This window comes from Dipodomys ordii, unplaced genomic scaffold (genome assembly GCF_000151885.1).
Source record: "Dipodomys ordii isolate 6190 unplaced genomic scaffold, Dord_2.0 Scaffold16, whole genome shotgun sequence".
Lineage (NCBI taxonomy): Eukaryota > Metazoa > Chordata > Mammalia > Rodentia > Heteromyidae > Dipodomys > Dipodomys ordii.
In genome coordinates, this window is record NW_012267232.1 from 17,072,120 (window position 1) to 17,095,791 (window position 23,672).

The 23,672-nt window shown below is 36.4% G+C and overlaps 1 protein-coding gene across 1 annotated transcript in view; it reads left to right on the plus strand.

The window, feature by feature from the left end:
• Positions 1 to 23,672, plus strand: part of Slc25a21 (solute carrier family 25 (mitochondrial oxoadipate carrier), member 21) — a 517,201-nt gene that overhangs the window by 359,542 nt on the left and 133,987 nt on the right. The window contains exon 3 of the mRNA XM_013012257.1: positions 17,031 to 17,114. Coding sequence (XP_012867711.1) covers positions 17,031 to 17,114 — 84 coding nt within the window. The remainder of the gene's footprint in view (positions 1 to 17,030; positions 17,115 to 23,672) is intronic.

A 23,672-nucleotide genomic window follows, 5' to 3' on the forward strand; every position in this document is an offset into this window, starting at 1 on the left:
CCTTCTTTCCTTCCTTCCTTCCTTCCTTCCTTTCTTTCTTTCTTTCTTTCTTTCTTTCTTTCTTTCTTTCTTTCTTTCTTTCTTTCTTTCTTTCTTGTATTGAGATTTTAATTCTGTCTTTGTACCTTTCTGGGCAAGTCTACCATTTTAGCCATATCCCCAGATCATTTTGCTTTGGTTATTTTTGACATAAGATTTTGTATTTTTTTTAATTCTCAGGCTGGCCTGGACTGTGATACTACTACTTATGCTTCCTTTGTAGCTTGGGAACACAGGTTGGCATTATCACATTAGATTTTTAGGTTCACTGATTGGAGTCTTGCTTTTTGCCTGAAGTGGCTTTGAACTACAACCATCTGAATCTCTTCCTTCTGAATAGATGGGATTACAGCCACTACATCTTGGCACTGCACTAATTTTCAAATCAGATTTCTCTGACTTTAACTATGCATGTGTGTGCTATGATGTTTGGTTGCAAGGTAGAATGAGGGGACTAGTGGCAATTAAAAGAGTGTGAATGAACTTAAAAAATGTGAAAAAGATAATTGTGACTAGTTTTTTGGATACAAACACTACATGGCTTATTCAGTGAATTAGGGTGGTATGTTCTTTGTGCAAACTCCCCAAGAAACACAAAAAACAACACCTACATGCTTCTTTCCATTATCCAGCATTTTCTACAAAGGGCTTAGAGAGGTAAGCAGCCAGCCTGCTAAAGAGAAAGGAATGTTTGAAGAAATTGCAAGAATGAACATAGCTGATTATAAGAGAAAAATGAAAATCCTGTACTCCTCCTAAAGGAAAATGAAAAAGAGGTGAAGGTAGCTCAGTGATAGAGTACTTGCCTTACATGCACGAGGCCCTGGATTTGATTCCTCAGCACCACATAAGCAGAAAAAGTGGAAGTGGCACCATGACTCAAGTTTTAGAGCACTAGCCTTGAGCTAAAGAGCAGAGGGACAGAGCCTAAGCCCAGAGTTCAGCTCCTATGACTGACAAGAAAGAAAAACCGAGGTGCAAGAAGCCCTTCTTCGTGTACTGTTCTGAGTATTACCCAAAACTCAAAGGAAAACATTGTGGCTTATCCATAGGCAACACTGCAAAGAATCTAAAGGAGATGTAGAGCAACTCTAATGCAGGTGACAAGCAGCCTTGAGAAAAGAAGGCTGCCAAGCTGAAGGGAAAATACAAATATGATACCGCTACCTACTGAGCTGTAGGAAAATCTGATATAGCACAAAAGGGAGCTATCAAGGCTGAAAAGACTAACAAAAAGGAAGATGAGGAAAACAAAAATGATGATGACGATGACGATGATTATGATGATGATGATGATGATGATGATGATGATGATGATGATGATAATGATGATGATGAAGTCAGTTGTAGCATTTAGGGGCCTACATCTGTAATCCCAGTTATTAGGCAGGCATATACATAAGGACTGTAGTTCAAGGCCAGCCTAGATGAAATCAGGGGAAAACCTATCTGAAAAACGAAGTAAAAGCTGAAGGACAAGGTATGACTCATGTAGTACAGGAAAGCCCTGAACTGGGAAGGGAAACAAGTATTTAAATATCCTGTATGCATCTCACTCCTTTTGAATAAAGTTAAATGAAATGTAAAGCTATGTAAGATTTATTTGTGTGTGTGTGTGTGTGTGTGTGTGTGTGTGTGTGTGTGTGTGTATGTATGTATGTACCAGAGTTTGAATTCTAGGCCAGTCTGGGCTTGCTTGGCTGGCTGGTGTTTTATCACTGGAGCCAAACTTCTAGCCCAACTTTTTATTGTTTATTTTGGAAGTGGAATCTCAATGATCCACTAGTTCTCAGCCCCCTGAGTAGCAAGTATTAAAGGAATGGGTCACCACCAATGTGCAGCTGTAATTTTGTTTTTAAACTGTTTTTGTTTTGTTTTGTTTTTGGCATAGTCTTTAGATGACCCTGTTTTCAATAGCTACTAACCTTGTCTGGTAACTATGGGGTTTGTAAATTGGCATGCAAATTTAAAGCAGGTTCTTGTTGGAGCCCAACATAAATTACTTATATATGTAATGGTAGTTTTTCTATCCTTACTTGTCTCCAGTGTAAGTTATACCAAATATTTGTTCTACTAACCAGATACCACTATGTAATTCCAAGAGTGGTGGGGAGGAAGAAGGAAGGAAGGAAGGAAGGAAGGAAGGAAGGAAGGAAGGAAGGAAGGAAGGAAGGAAGGAAGGGAGGGAGGGAGGAAGGGAGGGATGGAGGGAGGGAGGAAGAGAGGGAGAGAATTTTCATTTTTTTGGCATTTTTTGAGAAAATTTGCCTTTAACATGTGAAATATGTTGTTTTCATGTTTTTTTAAAATTCCCACAATAGCAGAACCTCAATCTGAAGAAAGTAATGCTAATACAAAATAGTTATTAAAACAAATCTTCATTACTGACTTCAACATTGAAAATACTCATTTGTTCCTTTGGTTTATTTCAAAAGTTGTCTAAATTCAAAAGAATGAAAAATAGGGAAATACCTTCCAATTAACATATAAAGCATATCAAGATTTTGAAAAAGACATTTCAAAGTATGAAATGGAACTTCAGCTGTCCCATGACTCCTGCCAATATTTGACCTAACAGCCATGAATAAGAACGGGCTTAGCAGTTCCAAAATCATGTGTCCTTGAAGCAGAACCCTTTTGGGTTTTTTTTTCATTTCTTCTCTGTCTCTCTCTCTCTCTCTCCCTCCTCCCACCAAAAGGGATAGTTCAGTACCACGAGAGCCAACAGAAAACCACAGTGATTTGATTTGAATTCTGAAAATACATTTTCCTATTTTTCTCATACTTGTAAACTAAACATACATCTTTCAAAAGCTAAATAACAGACAGTCACCAACTTACCACATAGTTCATAATGCACGAGTGGAAACAGACACGTGCATGCATGAACATGTGCGCGCGCGCGCACATACACACATACACACACACAGCACACACACACACACAGAAACCGAATCCACAACACAAGTTGATCGACAAGAGGAAAGGAACTTCAGGGAACCTGAAGGGAGTTGTTGTACTTGGGATCTGCACCCTTAGCTTCAGCCTCCTTGCAAATGAACATTAGTTCTTGTGCAGTATCCAGAAGCCATGGACATTTTACTAAGCTCTATAAGGGGAGGAATCCAGCAAGGACAAGAGCACATAGAACTAGGGTCTTCCTCCTTCAGAAAGGAAAGACTCTACCACCTTGTGCTGCTCTTTCTGAAAATGCCCACCAGAGCCTGATAGCAGAGTACTAGAAGAAAATGGAGCATGGTTGGTTCTTCCCTCCTGTCAGGACAGCCCTTTTTCAAACTCAGCCTGAGGCCACTTATCTTAGAAACTTAACACCCTGGCACAGAACTGAAAAGCAGAAATGGTCTCTGAACAGCCAAAATAGATGTTGCAAAGGCCAGATCTAATGTTCACGGACTTGACTTGGTATGGCCCCTTCCACAGGCCCTCAGTAAGAGCCATGACCAAGCTGGATTCTCAGGTCCTTAGCCCACGACTGATTTTTTTTTTTTGAGTGGTCAATTACAGCACCAAGACAGAATGCCGAAGATTGTAATGGGAGAGGGAAAGGGAGAAAGGATAAGACTCCAAGGCAGACGTGCTGAAATGCAAGAATTTTGTCTTCTCCTAGCAATAAAAGCAAAGATAGAATGAACTATACACAGGAAACAAAGAACCAGAAAAGCACCGCATATTCTTTAGTGTAGTTGATTTGCCTGTCCAAACTTGGCCGACCCAGAGATTTACAGCACAGGAAGGTAATTTTTATTTAAAAGCAGCCTCTATCCCACACCAACCAGGAGTAATAGTGCTTGCTTATAGTTCCAGCACTGCACTGGGAGCTTGAAAAAGGGAGAATGTTGAGTTGTAGGCTACCTTGTAGCCTCTACAGGATAGTCTACATAGTCTCTGTCATAAGAAAAAACAAAAATAGAAACAAAACCAAGCTGGTCCCATTGACCACTGTAAGCCTTATAAAATTCAAGGTGGTAAGCAAATAACCACACACCTGGAAAGGCTTGTCTGCCACTAATGTGTTAATACTACTTATTTGTCCCCTATTGGAAGGGGACAAACTTCTGTGAGATCAGTGTCAGCATCTAGATGGTGAATACAATGGAGATGCTCTGAATTGAAGTCAGCTTGAATTTTTTTTTGTAAATTTTACTACTTTGGAGCAGTTTTTGATCTCTTAAATTCAATAAAGGGTCAGTTGTGAAGAGACTGTAACTTCTGTTTTAAGTCTAGTTTCTCCATCTACATTTTATCATCATTAATTGAATTAGTATGAAGAAATGTGCACTAGACATAAGCAGAACTCATCCCAGCAAAAGGGTGAAGGCTGAGGTTTAACCCTTATGTAGGTTAAAACTCTTTAAGTTTCTTACTCAGATCTTATTTCAAATGATTGCTTAACATATAGTATTTTAGGGAATTCAAGTTACTCCAAATACTTAATTGTCAAGATTTTAATTTGTAAACAGATTGTTCTGTTATGCTTGAAAATGGAAATTTATATTTATATAAACGTTATTAACTACAAGATCAGCTTTTAACAAAATGAAATGACTTGAATAGTCTTGTAGTGTTTTGCTACCTGACAATCATATTGCCAAAGTTATTAGTTAACTTTTATTAAACATTTGGTTAATTAGTGAAGCAGTTTCCAACACAAGTTCACTGGACAAGTTAGGCCTGCTCTTGGGTGGGATTAATTTATGCATGTGAGTGTTCTGAGCTTACTTTTAACATTTTACTTGATGATAATGATGAAACCACACCCTTCCACTGGGGATCTTTTGAGCGTGGGTTCATGATATAATAGAATATTCATTATTAAAAGAATTTAGTTGCAAAAAAGAGAGAGGATGAGAGAGAAAGAGAGAGAGAGAGTTTTAGAGCTCATTAGTTGCTATCACCTTTGACATTGTCCCCAGGCATACAGTAAAGTGCAGGCACTGTACTTCCTTCAGGCACTTAAATACTTGGAAATAAGCACAAGAATAAAAGCTAGATAAATATGAAAAGATCTTTGGTTTTTGTTGTTGCCTATCTGGTATTGATCCAGTTGGCTATCAAATGAAGTCTAAAGGGATCCCATGTATCTTCAACTTGTCAAATATAACCTCATCTATTTTCTTTTTACTAATGACCAAGCTTGGACTTGGAAAAGCAACTAAGTGAACAAGAGGTAAATCTATATTACCATCAAGAGACTAGAGGACATGTGCTTCCTTTAGACTGATGATTTCTAGCTCTAAGCTGATACTTTTGTATCTTCTACGTGATTATTACACTACAAAAATAAGGAAGCTAAAATTAAACGACCCCCGAGCTGAGAATATGTGTTAAAATGTCGTAGGCGTTAAAAGTTCTATATAAGTAAGCATTATGGTTATCATTGGTCACTTTTAGTTTCTATCTGCCTGGGATGTGCTTTGGAAAATTATCTTTATTTGGAACTGATAATGATCAATAGAAATCTTGGTGGCCTATAAGGCCAATCTTGATCTAAAAATAAAATTATTTCTTGAAATTGCTTCCTATTATGCTAAGCCTGAGCGTAATTTCTCCTTTATTAGCCAAGTTTATTATCTACATTCTCTGAATTTCTTTCTAGCAGAATCATCTGTGCTTATGATTACAAAGAAACCACTCACTCTTTAATCTTAGTTTCTTTGACTTTATTGATAAATATCTTTAGCAGTGCTAAATAAACCATACAATAGCTCATTTGTTCCATTACAATAAAATGGAATTCTCCATGGGGTCTCCATACACTTTTTTATTTTCTGACAGTCTTCCTTGCCAGGGACCCTAGTGCATAATTAGCTTCTTTGCAGTGCCTCAGTTCCCAGAGTCAGTGAGTGGGTGCTGGCAGGTTTGACCAGGTTTGAATTCCCTGTTCAGAAGTTTCGTGGCAGCTAGAAACCAAGGACTTCAAGCTCATCCTGAACAATGAACCCAAATTCAACAGGTATGAATGTTGGTACTCTGTCGCCTGGCAGTAGGTGGTATTGGTATTGTTAGAAATATCTGAGTACTCAAGGAGTTAAAAGCATAGTTAACTTTGGGGAAAGGGTGAATTTTTTTAATGAATTACTTTGGGAATGTAGGAAAACTATGAAATTTCTCTGGTGATTTTAATATTTGACTACAGAAGCTGGTGAAACTCTCTGCATGCTCACTACCATAATAGGCATTCTTTCTTTTCTTTTCTTCCTCCACCTTCCCCTCCTCTCCTCTCCTCTTCTTCTACTCCACCTCCTCTTTCTTTTGTGTCTAATACTGGGGCTTGAACTCAAAGCTTCTCTCTCTTGCTTGACTTTTTCATTCAAGGCTGGTACTTTACCATTGAACCACGCCCCCATTTCCAGCTTTTGGATGGCTAATTGGAGCTAAGCGTCTTTTCTTGGATTATCTTCCTTGGCCAGCTTCAAACTAGCATCCTCAGATTTCACCCTACTGAGTAGCTCACATTATAAGTGTGAACTACTGGGTGTCCAGCTTAGATTTTATTTCTAATTTTCAATCCATTCCACCTTCAATTCCCAAGAACAAGTTTGTTTCATGTAATAAACAAGAATAATAACTAGCCTAAGTTAGTGCACTTGTAAGAATGTTCATAGGTACATGTGGATATAAGGTCATTTGTTGTCACTAAATATGAAATATGAATAAATGTATATGTAGCATGTGTGCATATATGTGTGTGTATTCAAAGAGTGGCCATCCTATAATCTGAAGTTAAGTATAGTTTTATGCTGTGACATATATCTCAAAAAGCAAAATAATTGGCAGTCATACTGGTCAAGTGTTTGTTTAAATGTAGTTCATGCTTGAAACATTTTAATTATACAGCTATGTTAATTAGTCTATTTTATTACTGGTGGTTTAACATGATTAGATTTGTGTTATAATCTTTAATGATCATTTGCTTCTTGTTAACTAGAATGTTGTCATTAAGATAAATTTTAGAAGTATTAAGCAGGGCTCTGGTAGCTCACGCCTATAATCCTAGCTTCTCAGGATGCTGAGATCTGAAGATCACAATTCAAAGCTAACCCCAGCAGCAAAGTCCCCTTGAACCATTCAAAAACCAGAAGTGGAGCTGTGGCTCAAAGTGGTAGAATGCTAGCCTCTCACACCATGTCTTACCACAGGTATATTTGTTTCAGAAGCATGTATTGCTTTTTTTTTCAGATGTATAAGTTGTAGTTTTAGCAGTAGTCACAAAATTCATAGCCTGCTTAGAATACTGTTGTGCACATTTTGCTCTGTAATTCTTTATTTCAGGGACAGATTTGTGCTTCCTGACCTCTCATCTGTCTTTTGAAAAATCCAGAGTAGGTCACTTTTGCTTCCTGTTCTTAATTTGATAGCAAAAGTTTTCACATTTTCCCAGGAGAGACAGAGAGAGAGAAAGAAAGAGAGAGAGAGAGAGAGAGAGAGAGAGAGAGCTCAAGGACAGTGCCCAGGCCCTGAGTTCAAGCCCCACGACTGACCCCCCCCCAAAAAGAATTATATTGTCATTGTGCTTACTTATTATCCTATAAGTAATATAAACAACTGGAAGACTTAATGCCAAATAGTAGACTAAACTTCCTTATTGCAATTCATTTTGCAATGTCAAATTTTACATTAATTCTAAATAGCAGAAAAACCATATGTCTTGTAATGAGTTGAGGTATACAAAGCTAGATCTATTTTTCACACAAATGAGAGACATGCAAGTAAGTATTTTCACAACAAAATGTGTGGTTAGCAAATGGTGAGCCATTTATGCAATATTTAAACATAATGTTAAAATATAAATTATAAAGTGTGCAGCCCCAGATTATCAGCCGTCAAAGCTCTTTGCCTTGTGAAAATAACTACAATTAGCTATGTCTAACATAATAGGCAATTACTTAAAATATAATCAGCCTATCTCAATGGATCTGATAGTTCAAGGAGATAAAATTGAAGCTCTGTTAAAAAAAAACATGTTCAAAGTTATATGGCATAGATTCTTCCTTGCTTTTGTGTCCTTGCCAAGAAGTTGTCACCTTGTCGGTAATAATTATCTAAGGTGACTAAGCACTCCAGGCTACGTATTTCTTCAAATTATAGACTGCTTTATCATAACCTAAAGAAATTTATTGGTCTCCTTTACAATATCATAAATGCTAAACCAAAGCATGGCCCAGCCCACATACACCTAGTAAAGATATAAAGACTAAACAGACAGAAGACATCTAATGTTTTAAATTTTATTTTATTGTAAAGATGCTGTAGAGAGGGGTTACAGTTACATGAGTAAGGCAATGAGTACATTTCTTGTTGAGCATTGTTACCCCTTCCTTTGTTCTCCCACTATCCTTTCCCTCCCCCACCTCTCAAACTCCTCCCCAAAGCTGTAAAGTTCATTTCCACTATGCTGTCTTGTGGGTATCATTGTTGCAATGGGTCATCCTGTGTCCTTGTTTCAACATTTTGTTATTCCCCTTCCCCTCTCCGAATTAGACAAATGAATATACAAGATGCAGGGTACCAAAATCAAGTACAGTGAAAATAGGGGATATGCCATAGGAGAAAGAACATACAAAGGAAACCAAAAAAATCACATAGTACATTAAAAACAACAGAGAAAGACTTCTTGTGTCTAGATCTTGGGGTTCATTTCACTTAGCCATCTTATATGGTCATATATAAATAGCTTTTGAGGTTTTTCTGCTCATCTGATAAAAGTATTCTAGATGTATACTATTTATTGCAAATGAGGGGAAAGAATGGCACCTCCCAATTTGTTAAGAAATGGAAAGACTTGGAAAAAGTCATATTAAGTGACTTGCCAGGCACAAGTTTCTGGGGTTTTTATTCTTGCTTATGACTAAGCAGAAGTCAAGACAAATATCTTTGTATTTTTATAATAGTTTGGTAAAGACAAATCCATATGAACATAGTTTTTAAACTCTAGTTTGTTGAGACTGCTTTGGTATCTTCAAATGCCATGCTGGTGGACCTACTACCTTTATTAGATACTGGACCTATATTGTGAGCCCAGAAAGCAGAGGCAATGCATAAGTTGTTGGTGTAGCAAACTCCTAGAAAGTTTGTTTAGCCTCTGTATTTTACCTTGTTTTAAATTTAGTTACCAACATTTCCCTGCCCCCTAATTTTTTCTTGCAGGGTAAGACCTATGTATTATTCATCTTTGGATCCCAAAAGACTTAACTTTGTCCCTCTGTAGATATAGATCTATCTTTGTAAATGTTTGATACAAATCCAAGTCCTTTTGAGCCTTATTAGTTTCCCGGGCAAAGTTGTGTGGATTAATCTTAATCTGGAATAAATCAAAATATTTGTAGCTAACTTTTCAAAGTCATTACCATTCACTAGTACTTAGGAAGCAAATGGCAAAATTATAGACCTAGAGGGCATCTTAGAATGTGCTGTCCCTTGCCCTCAACTTTTGTATTTATGGAGGTGAAGGGAAAAAACAAATCGCTTAAATAGGGATACAGGTGGACCCATTGCAACAATGAGACATACAAGTCGTTATGTCGAAAACAAACTTTACAACTTTGGTGGGGGGGGGAGGGTTGGGTGGGGGAGGATGGGATGGGAAGGGGAAACAAAGGAGGAGGCTACAATGCTTGATAAGAAATCTACTCATTATCTTGCCCATGTAATTGTAACCCCTCTGTACAGTATTTTAACAATAAAAAAAGAAAGATAATAGAAAGAAGAGTCTCTTCAAAATCAGCAGCTGCTGATCTATTTCTGTAGGGATGACAAATACAGACACCTCAGGAGGTGGCATTTCTGTAGGAAAATAGCATTTTTTCTGTCAGAGGGTGATTTTTGAGAACACAGGATATGGATATACAGGAGGGAATATTTCTGTCTGTGCTTTTTGAAGCACTTTGTGAGGTGGGTGTATACACCTCAATATAAAAACCTCAGACATGTCTTCACACGCTACGTTTTTAGTTATGCTCATCTGATGAGTGAGAAAGCAAACACGCTCTGTAGAGCAACATCTTATTTCAGCGAGATGGGCTAATTACAGCAAATTAAAATCTTTATTTAATCTTCCTTTTAATGTGTTCTATAATTACAAACCTTTGGTCTGCTAATCTTTGATTCATTAGTGGGCTTCTTAAGTGTTTATTAAGGAGTACATGTAATATTCTAGTAATTACTAATAATCTTTGTTCATGGCACATTTACAAAGATCTCTGCAGGGAGATCCATTAGATTCATCACCACTTAGGAGGGTACAGCTTTTATTAGCTGTCTCCAACCCCTATAAATGTGGAACTCAGGTGATAAGATGTCCATTCTCTTTTGGCTAAGAAATTCAAGTATTCATTTTCCGTTGCTTTTCTTCCAAATTCAAAGTGTGTTTGGTCTGTTCTTCTATTTATACTGAGAAACAGGCAGAAAGTTACTGAATTCCACATTTCTTCCGGGTTCACTATGAATCAGTGGCAACACTGGAATTATAAGTGTTGGCTCCCAGCCTATAGCCCCAAAGTGCCAAACCTCCTTTGACACAAAGGTGAAGTTATTATGCAGCCTAATGCATTGTGGCATTACGCAAGGTCACTGAAGGAGAAAAACAAGCCCCTTAAGCGCTGCCTTTGTGGTAAGGAGCCCCTACACCCCATTCTCAACAAAACCAAACCTTGCTACCTTCTTTTTGGAAGCTGAAATCCCGTTAACAGAGCACAAACATTGACAAACAACCTGAGGTGAGTGTGACAATAAGATAAATGATGGATGCAAAGGCTTTCTTGGAGCAGAGCTGAATGGGGAAAGGCAGAAGTGATCACAAGAATCACTGATCTAGAAAATGATCTAGCGGCAGATGATTTCAAATACCAGAAATAAGTTTCACTTATCTTACTGATTTCCTTAGAATGGATGACAGTGCCAAATGAGTGGCTTACAACTGCTTTGTGTCTCTGAGACTCTCCAGTAGTTCTCTGCTTCATTCACCAAATCATCAAATGGTCTAATTAAAGAGCAGAGTATGTGCTACACAAATGTACTTTGAGAACAGATTTCATCACCTGTTCTAATCAACTTCTTACATATTCACGTGAAGGTATTTATACAAATATAAGAATATATATAATTTATACATTTGTAAAAAAACCATGTATATTTTTAAATCTCCACTCCTTTGGTAATAAAGACACCATATAAATTTGAGATCTGAGGATTTTTAAATAGTTGCAACTTTTTCATTCACAGCTGGCACTCTACCACTTGAGCCTCATGTCCAAGTTCCTCTCAGACATCTTTCTGATGACGTGGGTTTCAGAAGCACTCAGACAAGCTAAAGTGGCCTATCTAACTACACTGAGACTAATAACAATTTAAAATGAGCCTTACTGAGCACTTGGTTAAGGGCGGGGGGGGGGCGGATTCTGTGGTCACTATTCATAACAAATGTATAGAAAGAATGATTTAATGAGTGGAAAAGATTGTTTTTTTTTTTTTACTTTAAAAGATACATTTGTACATTGTGTTTATGAACACTAAGAGGCACCTCCTGGCCCTAGTGGTTAACAGAGTAACTTGCTTAGTATTTATGCTGTTTCAAATGCCACAGCCTATTCCCTCTATTTGTTAAGTGTATGCAATGCCATGTAGCAGGCACTGTGGTGTACTGCATGCCTGGCTCCTTTGGAGAGGAGGGTTGAGTCACACTCCTTTCCCTTGTCTTTGATTCTGACTAGTAAGTCACCGAATATTTCTCAGGTGTTACTCCATTGCCCGTCCTGTGTGTTTGGCAGCAAGTTTTCTTTCTAATAATAGAAGCTACTCAAATGGAGATTCCAGATGTGACCAAGCTGGTTTTATTAGGACAATGGCGAAGTCTAAGCTTTTCTTCTCAATATAATCAGGACTAGTGTGGCTTTCCCCTTGCAATTTTACACAAAATTGTGTTGTACAACAGGAAAAATGGTCTCTCTGAGCAGAAAGGATGTGTTAGCTTAGAATACAGCTTGGAAAACACTGATATAAGGCTTTAATATCCAGGGGAAAAACCTTGTAAATTAGCTGGGTGCTGGTGGCTCACGACTATAATCCTAGCTACTCAGGAGGCTGAGCTCTGAGGATCACAGTTCAAAGCCAGCCCTGGCAAGAAAATCTGTGAGACTCTTTCCTCCAATAAATCACCAGAAAATGGAAATGGTGCTGTGGCTCAAGTGGTAGAGCACTTGCGTTGAGCTGAAGAGCTGAGGGACAGTGCCCAGGCCCAGAGTTCAAGGCTCATGACCAACCCCCCCACAAAAGAAAACCTTTTAAATTGCTAAAAATGTCCTAGAAAGGAAGAAGAAAAATTGTTTTGACCAAAATACATTGTAATTATATCAACTTGAAACAGATTGCTTAGAAGAACTGATATCAGCATAAGTCATGTAGTGAAACTAAATACTGCATGTACATTCTCTGCAAAGTGTAGACATGCCATGTGTGAGATACATACTAGAGCAGATGCACTTACCTTAACCTGTTTAGCGGGTCCTCCAGTGGGTCCAGAATTTCTAATATAGGGAATGGTTTGAAGACTTTACTGAGATGTCATTATTTACCATGCCTGCCCTTCCTTTTGCATTGCTTATTCCACACAGCTTGTGGATGCTCCTAATATAATTATTTTGATATTGCTTCTCTTGTTTGTTTCTAATAAATGCAGCATCACTCATCAGACAGACAGCTTCTGTGTGAAGGCACTCCTAAAGGACTCTACTGACCACCCATCCTTCTTTCCTATTTTAAAATATATGGGTAAAGTTTAATCATAGATTTGGAGCCTTTACTTTTTTTCCTTGCTCCAGTGTCCCTGCAAAGTACCATGATCAGTGGCTGCAATCCGCCACTCATCATCTCCAATAAGAAGGATCTGAATGTTAGTAAACCTCATTAACTAGCACCTGATACTCTAATACATCCTTCCCAAACTTTATTCTGGTATCATCCCTTTACCCATCTTTTATGTAATTACAAGCTTCTGAAAATCAAGACTTTGTCTTATTTCTTTGTAATACCCTACTCCCTCTCCTCCAACAGTGGTGTCCTTAATACATAGTACTGCTCAATAATTCATGTTAACTGAATTCATGTTAACAGTTTGGAAATATTCTTTGATTAATTGTGGGGGGGGAGGAAAGTAATGACAACTAAAGAATGAACTGCCTATACTTTCAATAGCCAGGTTAAGAACTCCTGTTTGCACATATTACCTGAAGTTGCAGATATCTTGGACATAGTGGAAGCCTTTAACCCCAGCTGTAAAAGAGACATCAAGGTGGATTTTCTAGGCATTGGGATGCTCTGGTACAACTACTGATGGTTTCACAGGTCTGTCTAGGACTACAGTCATACAACTGTGAGATGGATAGCTCAAGTGTTCAGCTGAGAAGCAGAGACAGGCTTATGACAGGCTTTTACTTCTTTTCCCAATTACCATCTCCTAATGCACTCAGTCCTTCACGCACATTAAGCAACCAACTATTTGCTGTAAGCAGAGTAGTGTAGCATTTTCCTGGAGGAAACTCAGCATAGGCTGTGAAGGAAGGGGCTTTTCCCTCATTTCCCCATTAGAAAGGGCAGCTTTCCCTCTGTGGCCTTTGTTCCTTTCCCCAGCTGGAATGGTTTCTCTTCTCTGTTCTTTTTGCCTTTCTGAATCCCAGGAGGACCAGCTAAAAATCCCTTCCCCTTCCTGAAACCCTCCCCAGCCCTTTGTGGAAAACAATAATTGTCCACCTTGAACACCTGGACATCATAGTGCCTGCACTACTTTCACGTGTTTTCCTTTATGCTATCAATTATTTTCTCTTATATTTCTGTCTTGTGCTTTCTGAAAGTGAAAATAATGTCTTGGATTTTTGAAAAACCTTTAGCATCTTATATCATATGGCCCACATTAAGAAAATACTTTGTAATTTATGAGAAAAACATATAGAAAGGAATTTGATGAGGGCTGGGAAGGTGGCTCAGTGGTAGAGCGCTTGCCTTGCATGCAAGAGGCCCTGGGTTCGATTCCTCAGCACCACATAAGCAAAAAGAAAAAAGCCGGAAGTGGCGCTGTGGCTCTAATGGTAGAGCGCTAGCCTTGAGCTGAAGAGCTGAGGGACAGCGCCCAGGCCCAGACTTCAGGCCCCACGACCGGACCCCCAAAAAAAAAAAAGAAAGGAATTTGATGAGGTAAATAAGCTTAATGAAAGATTATTACAGATATTATAAACATCTATGTGCATATAATACTTTTATAATATTTCAAAACTCCTTTAAATAATTTCACTAAAAGAACAATTACCAAAGAGTCTTGGAAAATGTTTACAAAAATGTTTCATACTCAGCAATTAATATAGATTACAAATATGCAAATACATGGACAGAGATACTTATTTGAACTAGAATCAAAGCCTGTTTTAGAAATTGGTCTACATGTTTCTGTTACTTTTTGTATAAATCTTTGCATAATTCTACTATTATATATTGTCTGTGTTGTGTTAATTCATCTGAAGTGACAAATTACCTGGTGTATATTCCAGAAAAAGCCAGACATAGTGCATCTACCTGACCATCAAATCTTATTCTTATTCTCAACAAAACATGCTGCTGAGTTTTCCAGGCTAATGGCATACCAAATGTATGTCTGGATCCAAAGCAGTTTAAATGAGCTCTCTGTACTGGTTCATGATCTTCTGATAAGTTCTGTACAATTTGCATTTAAGAGTGTAGTTCTTGGCAGTTACTGGTGACTCATACCTGTAATCCTACTGAGATCTGAGGATCACAGTTTGAAGCCAACCCAGGCAGAAGTCTATGAGACTCTTATCTCCACTTAACCACCAAAAATGCCAGAAGTGGAGCACAAATGGTAGAAAGCTAGCCTTGAGCAAAAAACCTCAGGGACAATAGGTGTAAATTTGGTCCCCTTGAAACCACATTATAAAAGGGAATATTTGTTCTGGGCATTAGTGGCTCATGTCTGTAAGCTTAGCAACTCAGGAGACTGAGATCTGAGGATCGTAGTTCAAAGGCAGCCTGAGTAGGAAATTTGTGAAATTCAAGAGAGTTTCACAATTAACGAGTAATAAACAAGAAGTAGAGGTGAGGCTCAAAAGGTAGAGTGTATTGAGCAAAAAGGCTCAGGGATAGTGTCCAGGTCCTGAGTTCAAGCCCCACGACTGGCACCAAAAAAATGTATCAATGACAAATTTAAGAAGATTTTATTGAAGTTTATAACTATATTGTAATTATTGATATTCATATCCTAAAATATTTAGAGGTTAATAAAAATATTTGCATATTTTTCTCAAATGTTTCAGATAAAAATAATTCAATTCTTCACAAAGCTAAGGGACAGTGTCCAGGTCCTTGGTTCAAGCTCCGGGACTAACAAAAAAAGTGAATATTTGTGACATTTGGAAGTATGGCAATAGTATGTATAAAGTTGTGGAATATTACTTGTGTTAAAGAAAATAAAGAGAAGGACATGTTGAATGTATCAACAAAAAATTATTAAAAAGAAAAAGTTTACTAAACATGCATCCATTCATGTCCAGGCATCGTTCTCAGCCTTCAAAATTGCTCTCCTTCAAATCCATCCAATCTGACAATAAATACTAACTTAGAGATTTGCATATAACAAGAACTGTGTTAGACTCAACTGTCACATCTTCCCTGGGCAGATACTGTCTTATCCAACACATTTAGCAACTCCCCACTTTATGAAACCAAATATAATTCAACTTTTGCTTTCTAGCTTGTGATATATTCATTCCATTCATTTGCCCAACTGCTTCAAGCAAAGCAATATAGTTGCTCTTCTCGGTGACGTGTAAAAGTTTTTACCAAATTCCTTGAGGCTTAGAACTACAAAATATGTTATTCTTAGAAGTAGATGTTGTGTGCGTATCATAAAACCAACAATGTAGGGGAAAAATATTGAACTAGATGTAACTAGCATTTTTGTAAAAATGCTTCACCAAAAATAAAAAGGAAGGGAGAAAGAAAGAGAAAGGGAGACAGGGAAAGTTGGAGGGAGAGAGAGAGGGAAAGAAAGAAAGAAAGAAAAAGAAGGAAGGAAAGAAAGAAAGAAGGAAAGAAATGTGGAATAGAATGGGAAAGAACCTTAAATTAGAATATAGGATAAAGAATTAAAAACCAAGAAATAGGCAGACTAAGAAAAACCAGAGAATGGAGAACAACTGGATATGTGGTAGAAATGAAAGTAGTTATTTTCTGTTTTTTTTGTTTTGTTTTGTTTTGTTTTTAGAAGCAATCCTGAGGGAAACACAAAATAAAAAAGTCAGGACTTCCACATTTGGGAGGTTAGAGTTCTGAAATGATCTTGCCTAAAAAGAAAGCAAAAAAGTTCTGCTTTCAGAAATAGGATTCATTTTTATTGAGCCACAGCCATATAAAGAGAACTGTGATCACGCAAAGGCCCTATCCCATCAAGAAATGACAATAATAAATTATATAATAATCAAACCTAATAGACAGTCCCAACTTCTCCCTCCATTTGCAAGTGCCTGACTTCCAGAATTAATTCCAAGTTTAAAATCAGAATCCAAGTTAGGCCCCATTGGATTCTCAATGTTTTTAACCTTTATATTAAATAACCATCAAAGAACACTAATTAAGAACTATAGTTATATTTTTTCATACACTTCTAAATTATATATAAAATAATATATGACATCTGTGGATGGTTTCCAAAAAAAAGTATAAATGCCTCAGGGTACATCTGCCTGGCTAAAAAACAGGTGAAAAATATCTATCAAAGTACAAAGGAATATACTATTAAAACTGTAGATATAAGGTCAATATTGTATAAAGTAAATAAATTAATAAAATCTATAGTAAAAACTAGAATGTTTTAGATGAATCTGAAAAGGCTGATTTTCTAACATTTTAAAAGTGAGAAAAGCTATTTGGCAAAATCTTTAACTTGGATTTATTTTTAATTTTGTTTCTAGGTTTCAGCTTCAGAGATTTGCAACTGATCCAAATAGTTACAAAGGTTTAGGAGACAGCTTTCGGACAATTTACAAAACAGAGGGGTATGTATTTTATATGTGTGTGTGTGTGTGTGTGTGTGTGTGTAGACTATGTTAATATAGGCATTATAATTATTTCAACTTAACAAGTTTTATGTTTGTTTTCCTAGTCTTGTTAGGAAAAAAAATGCTTAAAAGTGTGTTTTTCCCACTTCATTGTTTTTCCTGGTATGATTCAAAACTGAGTATGTATAAAAACTACCAAAAAGATATTTCAAAGAATTTGATGACTCAATGTCAAATTTTGATTTATACCATTGAGACTTTGAAAATTTTCTAGCCTGAAACCATATAAGTATAATAGCTCTTTGTTTCTTGGTATTTAAATATAATGCCCAAATAGGTTTGCACAGTTGTTTAAGAACATGCAAGCAAATTATATCTCTGTCAAAATTGTATTTATCAAATTTAGTATCATATCTATTAGATGATTATGTCAATAGAATATTTTGTTAATAGAAGCTAAAATTTTCTTTGCTGTATAGACTCAGTTTAAATATATGTAGGATATTTTTTCTATAGCTAGTGTTGTAATACTCAGCATAATACATTTGATTTTTAAAGCTGTATTTTTTCATGGCAATGATAGTTTAATGTCTTGGTTGTTTTTTAAACACAATATAAAAGTCATTTTCTACACACAAGTTTGAAATTTTAGTCTAGAATTCAAGGGTTGGTTTTAAGAAAAGAAGAAGAAAAGGCTGGTGCTAATCTATTTCTTACTCCTTAACATGTAAAAAAAACTTCTTTTCTGAAGCTATTAGAATTTTTACCCTTAGTATTTTAATCTTAACATGCTGAGTCTAATTTTTATAAGACAACTAGATAAAGAAATCATTCTTCAAGTTTTTAAATAATAATAAAACTAGCATGTATTTAGTCTCAACATATATTAAGAATTCTCCTTATAACTCTGTGAAGTACATTCTATTCCAGTTGATAAAGTAGAGAAGACTTAAAGAAATTAGTAAATTTCACATATCTATGCAGAAAAGGTAGGATTCAACTTCGGGTCCGACCCAAAGCCCATGCTTTTAAACACTGTACATCACTACCTTTCTTACCAGATCATACTGCAAGTACTATTCATTTACAGTACTTACTGTACTATTAGTACTTTACTGTAAGTACTATTTATACTAGTCATTTATTTCAGTTAAACCTAAACATGGATATCTTCCCATGCCAGTATATTCTCTGTGTGTGTGTTTTGAGAAGTTTATATATGCAAGAGAATTTACTGAATAAAGTAACAAATTGTTGTCAACAAAAAATCTGTGGTAGAAAGAAATAGAATGTAATTGGCACTTTTGCAATAAAGCTTGTGCTTGAAGGGAAAAGAGGAAAAATTAATTCTGGCTTCTTTGTGGCAAGCACCTATGAAAGAAGTTCACTTCCAAACATCATTTTTTTACTTTTTATTGTTTTTGTAGAGGTGATGTACAGACGGGTTATAGTTATATAAGTTAGATAATGACATTTTTTTAAAAAGTTTATAGTTATTGTAAAGGTTATATAGAGGAGTTACAGTCACATAAGTCATAATTAGTATGTTTCTTTCTGAACAGTGTCCCCTTTCCCTTGCTATCTCCTAGATTTTCCCTTTCATTCCCACACGCAAGTTGTATAGTCCACCTACTGTATTTGTTTAGCCTTTGTCCCACCATTTCTATAACCCCCCTTCCTGCCCAAAGGCAGATAAACAAACAAGACAAAAGGAACTGAAAACTAAAACAGCAACAAAGAAAAAGAATTCCACTTCCTCGAGTTCATTTCAATAAATATTATTTTTGAGTGTTTTTTTATTTTTTTATTGTGAAAATTCCATTCAGAGGGGTACAATTACATGGGCAAGGTAATGAGTGAATTTCTTATCAAGCATTATTGCCTCCTCCTTTGTTTCCCCTTCCCATCCCTTCCCATCTCCTCCCTCACCCCCCCCCAACAAATATTATTTTATGGTCAGATCCATGTACTTATTGACTCCTTGTGATCCTCTCCTAATAATATTCTACTTTGATCTCACTATATGAATACTTAGAGACTGTATAATTTATCATGGCCCACTGTATTTTTTTCTTTTTGGATGGTATCACCCTTTCCCTCACTGTCTCCCAGGTTTTTCCTCACATCCCCACTCACAAGGAGCATGTTTATTTTGAAACATCATTTTTAAATACAGATGGAACATAATAGATAATTACTTTGGATCTCCACCGTGTCAGTGTCATGCATCTCCTGATTAGCATCAAATACTAGCATACTTTTATATCATAAAGTGTTATTTCTTTCATGAGTTGCCTATTTTTATCATTTACACATTTCTCCTAGATTTTTTTTCAAATTGATTTCAGTATACTATGTATTACAGACAAAAATTATCTGACTGTTATATAAAAATTGTAAACATTTCTCCTAATTCATCATTTGTCTTAAACCCCATAAACTCTTAGCCTTTCAGAAATTTATGACATTGTAGATTGTGATTTTTGTTATCTTAACTACCTTGCCTTTGAGCTATCCAACAATGTCATGCTAAGAAAAACATAAAACAACAAAAAGATTATACTCTCCAATCCCAAGATTGGATTTCTTCTATTTTTCTTCTATTTTTTTCATATATTTAATTCATCTAAGAATTTTTTTAAATGTCTAGTGTGGCAAATAGAAATTCATTTTGAAATGATTAATCAATTGTCCAAATATTACTTGTTGAAAAATCCATCCTTTCCTTACTAATCTTTTTCGTATTTTAAAGTTCTGTATCTATATCATCTAGACCGTCTATTCTGTTTCTCCATTTCCTATACTGTTTCACAATATTATCTATCTCTATGCCAGTATTATACTCTCATAATTATTTTATCTTTACAGTATGTAGGGAATATGTAAAAACATGCCTTGTGGTATAAAATTCAAATTCCTTCCAGTTTGCAGAGCCCTTGCTGACATGACTCTTCCTTTCTCCAGGTTCATTCTCGTACACAGATATGCAATAGAACAATGCAAGCTGTTTGTAGTCTTCTAGTCTCTCCCACTTGCCTGGCTTTTGCATGTTCTGTGTTCCTGTACAACCCTGCCCCCTATCCACCCTCTTCATTCAAAGTGACCTCATTTCACCCTCCATCTTTGCTCTACCATATGCTGAATTATTTTTCCTTTCTCCTTCAATCCCTTCTCTTCCCTCTCTCTCTTTCTTCCATCGTTCCTCCACTCCCTTGTCTTTTCTTTCTCTCTTCTTCTATACATACACTATATAAAGTATAATATACATGACCCTTTCTTCCCTCTCCCACTTGAAGAATGTAAAGTTTATGTCCCTAAAGATTATGTCTCATTCCACTCTGTATTACTAATGCTTATTTTAGGCACTGAGCAGATAGTCCATATATACTAAACACATGGAAAGCAAATCACCACAGTGACATTATAGTAGTCTAGAATCAAAGAAGGATACTAGCTCATTCTATAGTCTAACTTCTTTGAGGGTGTGATAGCTAAGTGCCACATATATATATATATATATATATATATATTTATAACTGGGGTAAATATTCATACTTATTAATTCATGTTCCTTTCATAAGCTTAGAGAAGTCAGAGTGTGTTATATTATATATATTATACTTTGTCATAGTGTGTTATCTAGTCAATAAAATGTTGCTTTCCAATAAAACAGTCATGTCAGCACTGTCAAGTTCTATAAACAAATATATTTGAATTGGATTTTGTGATTCCTTAGCCAGCCTTTTCATTTCATGTGTGTTTCTGCCTTGATGTAAAATACAAGCATATAGTATATGTGGTTCTTGCATAGTAACATTAGCCTTTTCTCATTACTGTATATATAATTGCTTCTAGAAAAATTAACATTTTTTTCTGAATCTGAGGATGCTGTTAGCCAGAGGCCATAGTCATAGACTATATGACTATAGAAATAGAAACATTTCTAAAAATACAAAAGAAAATGTTACCTCTTAATTCTGATGCAGAGAAAGAGCCTTCTAGATTCCTTCAATTAAAGACAACTAGAAAAGGAAAACTTTTCAGTATAGCTATGTTGACTTTTTTCTTAGTAAAATAGATTCCTTTGGTTTTCTTATTTCATTTTTAGAAAATATATATATATATACATATATATATATATTTTTTTTTTTTTTTTTTTTGTTGTGGGGCTTGAACTCTGGGCCTGGGCGCTGTCCCTCAGCTCTTCAGCTCAAGGCGAGCACTCTACCACTTGAGCTACAGCGCCACTTCCAGTTTTCTGGTGGCTTATTGGAGATAGGAGTCTCACGGTCTCTCCTGCCCGGGCTGGCTTTGAACCACGATCCTCAGATCTCAGCCTCCTGAGTAGCTAGGATTACAGGCGTGAGCCACCAGCGCCCAGCTAGAATATATATTCTTAAGGAAGGTTTTTCTTGCTTTAGTACATAGAGGCCTGTAAATGGGATTGCACTCATCTTCATAATTAGCCTCTCCTAGTTTTTCTTATTTTGAAAACTGGGTCTATATTGTAAAAAACACTAAAATCTGTTAATGTACTCCTTCACCAATCTCTCATTTCCCAACTGTAAGATTCTCTTGTCCCCAAGAGCAATTATTCAACCACATGGTCTAAACCCCTTTATTTTTGCCTCTAAGATTCTTGATCTTCTTAAAAACTAAGATTGCATCTTTATTTCGTGATTTTCTGTTGGTGGTGGTGGAAGTTATGGAGTGTGAACACAGGGCCTGGGCTGTGCCTGAGATCTTTTTACTCAAAGCTAGTGTTCTACCACTTTGAACCACAGCTCCACTGTGGCAAATCAGTGGTAAATCAGAAAAAAAGAGTCTCACAAATAATACTCTTCTGCCTGGGCTGGCTTCAAACCTTGATCCTCAGATCTGAGCCTCCTGAGTAGCTAGACTTACAGCCTGAAGCGTGTATCTTTATTAATGACATAGTTCTTTTACTCTGGTTTTGTAGAGGTGAGATTAATTTGAGATTTAGAAGAGCCTTCCAAATTCTTCATAGTGATTTCAACTACATGGAATCCTCATACTTGGATTTTACCAGCAAGCCATACTCTAATGTAATGCAGATGGGAGAATGCACAGAAAATCAATCTGGGAAAGCAACATGTTACTGTCACTGTTGAAAGGACTTCTATTTGTCATCATAATTCATCATCTTCTACTGATTTGACAGAAATAACTTAATCAATAGGTTTATCTACATGATAAAAAGAGCCCAAAAGACATAAAGATAGCCTCATTGGCTAGGAGATTCTAAAGATATTAAGTCTGGTCACTAGGAAAATGGTGGTTAGTTTCATTGTTAATCATGAATTCAAGAATGATGAGCACTTTCCTTTGCCTCTGAATATTTTATAAAAGCTTTCTCAGTCTCCTTTATACTTGTTATTTATTTAAGAAGAGTAACTGAACGCTTACCTGGCAAGAGAGATACCATGATCATAAAGGTGGTTTTCCCAGAATGAGATGTATCCATTGCTGACCCTTGCAGCTTCCCAAAATGTACATAAGTCCTGGTATTAGAGGACTGTATTCCCACTGTCTTCTGATTTTTTAAAAAAAAAAGCATAGACAAATGAGGGGCTTTTTTATTTAAACTCCAGACAGTTTCCCCACCCCTACACCTCCATTTCAAGCACTCTAGTAGTCAATTTTTCCTAAAACAAGGAGGAAAACAGAACTTCAAATATTCTGTAGCATGGGCAAAGAAAGATATTAAGCTATTTACTTCAGTGCACCATGTACCAAGCTAGGATTTTCCTTTCATGTCATCCTCAGCATGTTACTCATCTCATGACAGTACAACATCATTATGTTTACATTTTCTGTGATCACACTAAATAATTGGCCCAAGGACTTATTAGTGAATATCACCTATCACTAATGACTAGATTTTATTACTAAAAAAAGAACAAGTATAGAAGTAGTGGCCACTGAGCTCTAATTTTTAAATAGTCTATCATCTTTGGTATGTCATCCCTCAAAGCATACAGCAATCTAAAGCAGCTTTTGTCTCTTCCTTAAGTGAAATATGAAAGCTATGGAAGGCTAGTATATGTTCAGTCAACTAAACCTTGGAGATTTTGTGGCAGCCTCTGGCCACTCATACCCTCAATCCTTGCAGTCAACTACATAAGTTCATAGCTTTCAGTCTGTCTGATCTCATTCTGTATGTTCTCTAGCTCTTATGAGAATAATTCTTGGGCATTGGTTTGCTCAAGGCAAATAACTAAGAAATAACTAGGTCAGATTAAGCTTCGTTTCAAATGAGAAACATGTTGATTGCTAGTGCCTTCAGAAACACGGTATTCTTCAGAAAGTATTGCTGTAGAAAATGTGTGGTTGCATGGGGGAGGGAGGGAATATTTGAACTGTGTTTAGTTTCACGATTTGTTTTCTGTAACTGCTGATGCTGTCCCAAGTATCATCTTACATTCAGACCACTTGGTGATTATAATATTTTCTAGTTAAATGACATTTAAGGCCTCATTTTATGAGCTCCAGCATAATTGGCTAATTTGGTAAACTCCAGATGTGTGAGATAAT